This window comes from Trichoplusia ni, chromosome 21, assembly GCF_003590095.1.
Source record: "Trichoplusia ni isolate ovarian cell line Hi5 chromosome 21, tn1, whole genome shotgun sequence".
Taxonomy (NCBI): Eukaryota; Metazoa; Arthropoda; class Insecta; order Lepidoptera; family Noctuidae; genus Trichoplusia; species Trichoplusia ni.
The window spans coordinates 1,369,262-1,381,117 of record NC_039498.1 but is presented as its reverse complement, the minus strand read 5'-3'; the positions used below and the strand labels follow the sequence as shown (position 1 = coordinate 1,381,117).

Sequence of the window (11,856 nt, the reverse complement as noted above, 5' to 3'; positions counted from 1 at the left end):
AAAAATACTAACTAGAATTGCGGTTAAGGAACCCTACAAAATATCGTGACGAACTAAGGATGTCCGATCGTTATCGATAATTCTGAATATCGATTTTAATTTTTGCGACATAGTAGGGTATCAACGGATATGTGGACGGCCTATTAAGCGATGGCAAGACGTTCTTAACGCTTACCGTATACCTATAATGTCTAATATGCAAAGCAAATTAATATAAATTACTTAAATAATAACATGATATTTTGATATATCGATTCTCATCGACTCGATAAACAGCTTATCGATATTAACAAAGGACATGCCTATTTCGAACTTTATAGTTTTTTACATATATGCAAAACGAAAAAATGTTATAATATATGCATAAGATGACCTTAAAGTTATCTTATAACAAGCCTATATATACCAGAGCTATATTTATTGTGCCTCAGTCTAGAAATAGGTTTTGAAGAATAAAGTGTGCCTAGGAAGAAACTATGAAACTGTTTTGTATTTTTGCTTTGCTATTTGGTGTCATTGCGATGATCGACGCTAGAGGTATGTTTAAAGCTTTTCATTTATTTAATATATAATTTCGTGTATTATATATTCGTCTCACTGTTGGGAGCAGGCATATTCCCGTATAGGGAGTATGATACTCTGGACGACACGATACCCCTTAGTCAGCCTGGTTGTCAGACTTGTTAGCTTCTGACTACCTGTAACGACTATCAAAGATGTATAAATAACAGCCGGGACAATAAATTTTACATGACATAAAATGGTCACCCATCTTTATGTATCTCGAGTAGCTTAACCTGTGATCGATCAACTTGTGCACTTAATGCTGTTTAGCCACGAGCTCTTTGCCGGTCCTTTTGTCTGTAATCTAATCTTACAAGTTGAAAGTTCTCGGTATGGATTTGACTTGATATTTTGTATGTAGGTATATGTATCTTGTGTGAAAAAGAAATATGGTGCCGATATGATGATGGACATACGATTCTGTAATAACCGTCTCAACTCCATCGAATTTTAATTCGTATAGGCCCTAATTTCGCTATCCACAATTTGTGCAGGATTGCAATTCTCATGATTGCAATTTGACACTATTCGCATCTTAGCATTTTGTCAACTCATTTTTTGAGCATTTATTGTTTTGAGAATGACTGTTCTGTCCCGTTAATGGTGAAATAGTAAATTTAATGACTATTTAAAATAGCACAATTGGGCCCCTGTTTTGTCTTGGGTTTGTTAATACCAACTCGCTTTCTTACTTATTTTTTTAAAGATAAAATTATATCTTGTTATAGATGCTAAATGCCTGCAACCTGTTGACCCTGGGATATGTCGAGGACAAATACCTGCGTAAGTAATCTTTAACTGTGAGTTCAAATAAACAAACAAACATCATGTTAATTTTCCTCCTATTCATTCCACAACTGCCATACAACGCCATCTATTGACGAAATAAGCAAAGCTATATGTGTTTACTAGATCACAGATTAACATATTGACATATTACTAAAAATATGCATGTTGCAGATAAATAACTCTCATATACAAATGACTGGGACCCACAATTTATCGAGCCTTAGATCGTAGAGTCATCTTTTGACTCATCCTGACTGCACGGATAGCCGAGTGGTTGAGGTGACCACTCACCCAAAGAGCACGACGTGTTAGGGGTTCGATCCGCGTAGGACAAGCATTTGTTATATCTACGAATGCTTGTTCTGAGTCTGGCTGTCTTTCACCGTCTGTCACATGCAATGGTTTGAATGTTTGTGAAGCCCCCGCGACACTTGGATTAAATTCCTTACCGTGGGGGTCGTTTTTTTTAAATATACTAATTTTTGAACCTATAGCTTAGCTTAAATATATAAATTCCCCTTTTTTCAGATACTACTTTAACAGTGAGACCGGAAATTGTGAGAAGTTCTTCTATGGCGGCTGTATGGGTAATAACAACCGTTTCACCAGTAAGGCAGAGTGCAATGCTGTTTGCAAATAAAAGACTAGAAATCTGACATCTTTCGTTTTCATTCTCTCGGCCAGAAGGCCTCGGTCCTCCACCCTGATTATCTACACCAGCCTCTAGCCAAATTACATTTCTACAATCGTTAACGCTTGTGTGTATTGAGATGACATGTCAAAGCCACGAGTCATGTCAAACTATCTGTGAACCAAATTTCGTCCAAATCCGTTCAGCGGTTTAAGAGTAACAAACATTATACTTACAAACTTTCGCTTTTATGATATTAGTAGGATGAAACACATTTGTACTGGTAAATGCATAAAGTGCAACGCAAATTGCGTTTACTGGCACAGTCTTATTCGCATCCTGAGTCAGCGCACACCTTGACAATGGCGGTATTGTACACCGTAGTGTAACAATAAAAAATTTAAAATAATTTTTGACAACTAAAAAGTAAAACATGAGAGAGCTACTGAGAGAGTCTTGGCGTCATTTTTATGCGACCAAATGACAATTACCTAACGTTAAATAAAAAAAAGAATCAACAAAATGGGTTCATCCAGTCCGAAGATCAGAAGTAACAAAATACAGAAACATGTATTTAGAACCTCCCCCTGTTTGAATTCGGTTGGATAATGGGTTTTCAAAATAAAAATAACTAAAAGAATTTAAAAAAAAAATCTGTTTTAGGCATGGATATGATAAAATAATTATCTATACTCTATACTAATATATAAAGCTGAAGAGTTTGTTTGTTTGCTTGAACGCGCTAATCGCAGGAACTACTGGCCCAAATTGAAAAATTATTTTTGTGTTGAATAGACCATTCATCGAGGAAGGCTTTAGGCTAAAAAACCATCACGCTGCGACTAATAAGAGCGAAGATAAAATGGCAAATGTGAAAAAAATATTGCAGGTATAAATCATAATTTATATCTTCTACCCACGGGAACGAAGTTGCGGGCAACAGCTAGTTTTAAATATGAACTAATTAAAACAGCAATCTTCGTTCAGTTGGACTGATACGTGAATCAAAGTCAAAATTAGCAAAAAACATCCAAATCGGTCCAGCTGTTTAGGAGGAATTCAGCGACATGCGTACAGTAGAATTATATGTCATGATTATAAATGAAAAGTTAAGCAATCATCACACTGCTACAGTGGCTGTCTTGGTGATATCTTAATGTAAACAAACATGTATGAATACGTAAGTAGGTCATTCGTGGGCAAGTCAACGGCCTGATTTACCTAATACATGTATAAATATTTAGTACAAGGCTGTAAAAATGTTTGTTGCATGTTAAAAAGTTGATTCGTCATTTACTATAGCGTCAATGAGTACTTAGAAAAAACCATAGCGTAGTTTCATATTACTGAATCATTAAATATTCTAAATTAAAAATAACCTACTAACTTATAGCATATAATTAATCTAATATATAAAATTCCCGTGTCACGATGTTAGTTACCGTACTCCTCCGAAACGGTTCGACCGATTCTTATGAAATTTTGTGTACATATTGGGTAGGTCTGAGAATAGAACAACATCTATTTTTCAAAAAAAATATTTTATTTTTTATAATTTGGCATTAAAAATACATACAACTAGAAAAAAAGTTCGGCAAAACAACGTTTGCTGGGTCAGCTAGTATTTTATATATTATTGAAATATTATGTAATATAAATTTGTAATGCCTTCTTTTGCTGTGCCCTAACAGGGTCCATAACATTGTACCTAGCTTTAAGCCTCTGTAACATCATTTGTAACATTATGGAATGCAAATAAATATATAAATATGAATATGAATCATATACAAGAAAATACATTATTTTAATCAGCGTTGCCTCAGTAATACGACTAATAGGGTTATATTTTTAATCCTTGGTTACGGAATTCTAAAACATGTTTTATGCTGTTGACATAACTTTAATGATACGGAACCGCACTCAGCGGACACAACGGACTCGCACTAGACCGATTTGTTTGTAAGAGATTTCGATTTATAACATTGTTTATTTGATAACGGTTTACTCCGGTTTTGGACTCAACCGGAGTGCTTAATCAAGAGCCGACGGCGAGCGAGGCGAACTGGCAGAAATGTGTTTGGATAGCCGAGTGGTTGAGGTTACCACACCCAACTTATTTATTCCAACGTGTCGCGTGTTCGATCCCCAATAGGACAGTTATTTGCGTGTTCCACAAATCATGTGTCTGAGTGTCTTTGTGCATGTGACTTAAATGTTTGTGAACCCTTCTGCGGCACAAAGATTATATTCCTTTAGGCGGGAGAGTTTAAACAACATTTTTTTTATTGTTAACTTACTTATATGTATGTGCTACAGTTCGGTGTGACAGTCTCCCATCCTTTATTCTCCGGAAGCATGTTTCTGTACACACAGTAAGCATGTTTTAACACATTTTTCAGTGTTCATCTTTGAACGGAACTGAGCCATTTGAGAGCGAGATTGCATTCCGATTGGAATCCTACTTGACGTCAAACGACTTATTTAAATATGTGTATGAAACTATGCAAGTGAGAGTCTGACTCGCAAAACGCGGCGATTCGTATGAATAGACATATAGCCATAAAAATATTTTAAAAGTATTTTTTTATAATTATGTTTCATAAATCTATACTCTATACTAATATATAAAGCTGAAGAGTGTGTTTGTTTGTTTGAACGCGCTAATCTCAGGAACATGGTTCAAATTGAATAAATATTTTTGTGTTAAATAGACCATTCATCGAGGAAGGTTTTAGGCTACATACCACGCTGCGACTAATAGGAGCGAAGATACAATGGAAGATGAGGAAAAAACAGGGAAATTTATTCATCTTCGAGGGCTATGGAATATTTAGAATAATATTAAACCTATTTATATTTTAGAGTCAACGTATATTCGCATATCAATGGGTTAACAGCCCGTGGACGCCAGACTTACGTTATTTTATAAAAACTGAAACTTTGTCAGCGGTTGCTCCCGACATAGGTAAGAACAATGGTCGATTATGGAGTTTGAGTCCTGGTGGCTTTGGCAGCTAAACGGTACTGCTTAGGATAACTATATTGAATTTGAATTGGATGAAAATTGATGAACACTGACACTTGAAAAACTGTGTCAATACAATGATTTTCCAAATTTTTCAATGAAAATAAGGCTTAGGAGAATAATAATAGGGTTAAATTGAATTCAATTTCCATTAATTCATCGGCAATTGTAAATAGTAGAATTGGGGTAAGGAGAGGCAGAAAAGAACTACAAAATGTATTAATACACTTTATGATTCCTTTCTAAGACCTTTTCAAGTTCATGTTACTTAATTCTTTTCTAGACAAAACTGTGATTTTTTTGCAGATGTGAAGGTGATTACAGTTTGATTGTATGTGAGATGATTGCAGGTTTTGGTTTTTATATTTTACTAGCTGTTGCCCGCGACTTCGTCTGCGTGGTTAGAAGATATAAGTTATGACTTTTTCTTCGCTCCTATTGGTCGCAGCGTGATGATATATAGCCTAAAACCTCTCTCGATGAATGGTCCATTCAACACTAAAATATTTTTTCAATTTGAACCAGTAGTTCTGTTCTGAAAAATACAAAAAATAAATTAAATATAATGCTATTTGCGCACTCATCCACACAAAAAATTGCGCAATCAGAAAATAATGCGACATCATTTCGCTCGTTGTTGTGGAAAAATAAAAGTTTTTGTAAAATTATTAAAAACAAGTTTTAGGTCTTATCTGATTATATTAACCATGAAATCTACAAATTCAGTAATTTAAGGAAAAAAAATACTTTTTTCTTTGTAGGCATGGCATAATAATTCATTTGGTGTTAACATTCCTCAATAGATGGCGCAATGTATAGAGTTCTGAATCGCGCAATCAAAGTTGTCCAATTTTATAGGTACAGATTAAGTTTTTGGCGCTCATATTTCGTACTTGCTTCGGCAGTACATATACTAAAATTGGAACGATACAGAGAAGATTAGCATGGCCCCTGCGCAAGGATGACACGCAAAATCGTGAAGCGTTCCACATTTTTTGGAGAGTTTCATACAATTTTCAAAGTTTGTAGATTTTCATGAGCGCTCATTTCTTTCGAAAAACTATAAATTCGGTGCTTTAAATATATTTAATTTTGTTGAGAGCTAATAAATAGTTTTATTACTCGCAAAATAAATAGGTGAATAAATATTTGTCGTTTATAACTCTATTCACATATGTTGTTTACATTGATTAAAGATAAAAACGTTATCTCATAAATATTATAATCTAATCGATATTTTAATTTTTGCGATATTTACTTCAATAATAAGCATTAATTCTCAGGCCTGCCACTTTCCTCACGCTGTTTTTAGCAACGGATAATTTATTAGTAATACAGTTATGCGTGCTGGGATTTGAACCTTGACCTTGGAATTGGCAATCCAATAGTCATCATCATCATCATCATCAAATCTATGACATATGGCTCAAAATCTTACTAATATTATAAACGCGAAAGTTTCTAGGTATAGATGACAGTTTGTTACTGTTACACGCAAAAACCTTGTAACTGATTTGACGAAATTTGGTACTTAGATAGTTTATAACGAGAAATACCTATGTACCTGGCGGGCGTAGACAACAGCTAGTAAATTAATACATTGTATAAAATTGATCTTTTGTTTTCGACTCTCGCACTTTATAAAATAATCCTAATATCGCAGGTTTCACAAACATTCAAATCACATGTACAAAAAAAAAATTAGATCAATCATTCGCTAATAACATAACAATAATTCTTTGTCGTACGCGGGGATCGAACACTCGACACGTTGCGGTCGCTTACTATTTGTCTTATTGACCTCAAGCACTTGGCTATCCGCGCTCCCGAATAACATGAAAGTATGTGGTACTCCAACAAATACTTTACTTATGTCCAGACTCGTTAAAGGGTATAGAATCCACCCTTCGGATACGAGTAATAGCAGTGTATAGAGGTATGTTTGTATGTATGTATAGGCATCAAAGTGCGTGTCCGTGTGTGTGAATAGTTGAATGTTGATGTGTGCGTGAGGGGGTGCTGAGGCTTGTTAGTATGACTGATGTGGGTTTCCATTGATGGGATGTTGAAACCTCTTTAGTTTTTTACTTTTTCGATAGCAGATTTGTGTTGCTAAAACGTCAGATTTATTGGTAAAACCTGTGATTAACAATATAAACTACTTTAAAGTTTAAGAAAGGGGGCTTGTCACGTAACGATTCTACAAAATGTATATGCAGAAGTGACGTCACGAGTAATTTCCATTTACTGTATTAGGTATCTCGCAAAAAACTGTTCGGTTCGACAGACTAAAAAAATTGGACACATATTTTTTATTTTGACAAAAAAAGAAGTGGTTACAGTGATTTAAAATCTCGTATGTCGTCACTTTTCCTAGCAACTGATATTACTAGCTTTCATTATTCCTTACTGAACTTTTGAACGATGTGTTAAAATGAAAAATACGTGTTCGATATATTTTGGAAATCTTTTTAACGGATTAAACAGATTTATATTATCAGACATGGTCAAATACCCTATTCGATCAATTTATGCTTACAGGACAAAAGGTATTCCACATACGTATTAAGACACGGGGTGGCGTGCCAGGCCAAGTTTCAATGTACATTTAACTACATGACTCATATTGAAAAAGAAATATTCATCATACCATTTAAAAATTTTCAAAAAGTCCAATGGAAACGGATCCCTGTCTTGTCTATAAAAGTGCGTGACACTAGCTCATGTAGGTACCAACTATAGGTACTATAGGTACCGTGCTTAGAAACCTGTGAATGTATGCGAGAAATTACATTTGCTTCCGACAAAACTTACATGGGTATAAAATGTTATATTCAGTGCGAGATTAAAAGATACTCATTTGTTGCTCTTAAAATATGTTTAAGCAATGTTTTTATTTATTTGAAATGGTGATTTTGTGTGTAGAATAATGTATAAGACGGTTTCGCTCATAATTGGACTGATACACCACTTTTTTGTTTTATTAAATCAATGAAAATTAAAGAATGTAATTCTCATCATACATAGTTGGTGGTAGGTCTAAGGGGGGCTGATAACGACACATCTCGGTAGAAAGTGCACAGACAAGTGACGTCATACGAGAGTTTAACGTACGTCATTAACTTACTTTTGCTTATGCGATAAAAAAATATTGTATCCCATATTTTGTAAAAGTTGATGGAGTAAATTTTTTTTTTTAGTCAAATACCCAATTCAGTTATTAGGTATCTCGTTTATATTACTCCTTTGCCCTCCATATACAAGTTTTAAAAAGCTTAAAATTGACAGATTATCTCTGCGTATAGACAGCACGTCTCCTCGCGCTAACGCTGAGGAATCGCTCAAATATATTGAACTGACAAGTCAAAGTCACGTCAGTTATCCAAAAGAAATATCATTAAGTACCACACGTTTCAAATTTTCTATCCTGCTGTGATGTAATTTCGTCTAAGCCTGAAATAACATTCACTACATTTTTGCCATTATTTTAACACTAGCTGTCGCCCGCGACTTCGTCCGCGTGGTTAGAAGTTATAAGTTATGATTTATATCTACACAGTTTTTTTCACATTTTCCATTGTATCTTCGCTCCTATTAGTCGCAGCGTAATGTTATATAGCCTATAGCTTTTCTTGATAAATGGTCTATTCAACACAAAAATATTTTTTAATTCGAACCAGTAGTTCCTGAGATCAGCGCGTTCAAACAAACAAACTCTTCAGCTTTATATTATCAGTATAGATATAGTCATAGATTTTAACATGATCCAATTATTAAAGTACTATTTATTAAAAGCCTTTTCAGAACTAATACAGGATGATGCTAACTCATCAAAAACGTCAGTAATGACAATTTAAATCTTGATTTTCCTTTATACAGTTATGTTATAAGGCTGTGAGGTGTCGCGAGCTGCCACTTGCGACCCCCGCGTCAAAAACGCTTGAATTTACATCTAAAGGGTGACTACATGCATAAAAAAAGTGTTGAAACATATTTCTTTTTCATAAAATAAGCGAAAGAATCTCGTTTCATGATATTTTAATTATATTTTCTTGGTTAAGAAGATGCTGTGGGGAAGTGGCAGGGGAGTAAACTACATATCTTTGAAGAATCTGAAATATAATGGTAAGTTTAACTAAAATTGTTAAGATGAAAAAAGTCGGTTAAATGGTAGACGAACTCACGTAACCAAGTGTTAAAGGCTGAAGATAAAAAAAGAAATTGGTGGCACCCAGTCTCCAATTTATTTGTCACCTACCAGCAACTTTGTCACCGTTACGTCAGTTGCTTAACCTCAGTCTTCGTTTTAGTATTGGTTATTATAAATCACAACAGAAATACATAATTTCTAAAAAAATTACTTACCTTTTATAGTTCATGAGATACAGCCTGGTGTCGGATGGACAGACAAAATGGTTACATAATCCTACAAAAGTGATTATACATATAAGATCAAGGCACTTTCTTAGTGGTGGCCGGTTCTGTGATCACCTAAGAATACAAAAAATCTTTAAATGTATAAGAATGACATTCCTTGTCGACAAGTGACGTGACTTTGACTTGTCATTCCAATACATTTGAGCGAATCAGTCACCTATTTTATAATAGTAATATTCCACAACTTACACACAACGCCATCTAGTGTCAAACTTAGCAAAACTTGTATTATTACTAGACAACAGTAACTGATAAGCATACTTATCCAAGTACATACATAAGTAACTAGACTAACTAGCTGTGGCCCGCGACATCGTCCACGTGGTTAGAATTTTCCCCGTTTTTTCTACATTTTCCATTGTATCTTCGCTCCTATTAGTCGCAGCGTGATGTTTTATAGCCTATAGCCTTCCGTGATAAATGGTCTATTCAACACAAAAAGATTTTTTCAAATCGAACCAGTAGTTCCTGAGATTAGCGCGTTCAAACAAACAAACTCTTCAGCTTTATATATTAGTATAGATATACATCACACCCAGACAACAAATGAACGTGCTAAGCACAAAAAAAAACATCTGTCCTAGGTGGGAATCGAACCCACGACCCGAGATTTAGCAGTCAGTGTCACTAACCACTAGGCCAACAGCCCAGTCTGTCAATATTCCTGTTCCAACTACAATTTCATACATTTTCATTACAAAAAATTATTCTAATTCTGAAATAATGCATGACAATGTCAGAAATGTTTCATTTTAGTTATATTTTCCATTTCTAATCCGCTTGGGTCTAGCAGCTCTCCATATATTTTAATACATAAGGACTGATTACACTGCACTGTTTTAATTACTTACTGACGCATATTATAAATATATCTTAACGTTAGGGTGTTTGCACACCGGTGTTTTTTTGTAGAATGATTTTTAATGTTGTTAACGTGAATGTTTGCGATTTTGTTCTAGTACTTGTGTTTGTTAAAGGGCTTTGTTATTGAAAGTGACAATTCTGGTTATGAGTCATCTCAGTACCAAGTTTTGTCGGTTTTTGCGTGAAAGAGGATCGAACATCAATCTAAACATACAAACTTTCACGTTTATCAATTAAAACAAGGGCTTTTCTTTAAAAAAATCTAAACGGAAGCATCATTATTTATTTATTTCTGCTTAACGAAGTACAATTTTAAAAATTCACATTTATTTTTAAGACTAAAATCCTCGCCAAACATTTTGTTTAACGGCGAGTTCAGTGGTCTTTTCTTTTTCTTGCTAACTAATTAAGTAATTTATACTAGAAAATTAAAATCAAAATAAAAAAAACATATTAATTACTAACTTAAAAATGCTAAAAAAATGAAGCCACAACCCTATAAAAAAATTATATAAAAAAAAATCTAATGCAGAACGCGCCTAACACGCACACATACGCGATTCATAATTCGAACACGCGTACACCCTATTGAGTGGTACGCGTGAAAATTCACGCCAACGTTACGCGCTTTTTTTTAATTACAACCCTACGGCGCTATTGTTGCACAGCCCTAGTGGGAGGGGATCTAGTTCTAGGGTTGGCAGAGCTGTGTTTAGATGATAATTTTTTGATATTGTTTTTTTCTTACCATTTTACATTAGTAAGTTAATAAAATGTTTGAATGTCTTGTTAATTTAATATTTGTAGATGAATTCTTATATTAAAGGTCTTATGCTTATTTCTATTTTGTTTCCAACTTTATTGATTTTACATAAGCAGTTTCTGTGTGAAATCCGACACGGTGAAATTTATTTCATGGACAATTTGAAAAGTCTGTTTACATATCTATAAGTACATACATTTATCGTCTATAAAGAGAGTGTATAACAGTTATTTATAATCTTTATTTTAGTGTCCCTACTTAATTATTAATATTATAAATGCGAAAGTAACTCTGTTTGTCTGTCTGTCTGTCTGTTACGCTTTCAGGTCTAAACCACTGAACTCATTTTAATGAAATTTGGTACAGAGATAGAGTTGACCTTGAGAAAGAGCATGTGGTGTGGATGGGTGATGTGGTGTTCGTCAAGAGGGTTCGGATAAATAAAAGTTCCAACAACTTCACTACACGTAATATTTATATTGTTCAATCACACATAGTCCACATACACACAGTCTTATAGCACAAGCAGAGCTATAGAATAGAAGGAGTGCTTGAAGGAGAAAGGTGGATAGGCAAGCGATAGTGATGACGAAAATATTAACAATAACACGCTGGTGCGTGCGGTAGCCGTACAGCATTCGGTTAGCGGGCGACACAGGCTTCGCGAGCGAGATAAGTGGCCGACTGGCGCGGCGCGGTGAGTAGCGGCGCGCGCGCCGGACGTAAGACCGATCCGGTTCCAACCGGAGATGCAACGCGTTTCCAATGCGCCTCGCCGCAATG

At 34.8% G+C, this 11,856-nt stretch overlaps 1 protein-coding gene and 1 non-coding gene across 2 annotated transcripts; both read left to right on the top strand.

Moving 5' to 3' along the window:
- The first annotated feature begins 255 nt into the window (after window positions 1–255).
- Window positions 256–2,009, top strand: LOC113504259 (kappaPI-actitoxin-Avd3c-like). The gene is made up of 3 exons (XM_026886475.1): window positions 256–537; window positions 1,293–1,347; window positions 1,882–2,009. The coding sequence occupies exons 1-3, from the start codon at window positions 477–479 to the stop codon at window positions 1,991–1,993; spliced, it is 228 nt and encodes a 75-aa protein (XP_026742276.1). The 5' UTR covers window positions 256–476; the 3' UTR covers window positions 1,994–2,009.
- Window positions 2,010–5,898: 3,889 nt separating this feature from the next.
- LOC113504354 lies at window positions 5,899–6,005 on the top strand. Its single transcript, XR_003401564.1, has one exon. It is a non-coding gene; the product is annotated as a U6 spliceosomal RNA (small nuclear RNA).
- Window positions 6,006–11,856: the final 5,851 nt, after the last annotated feature.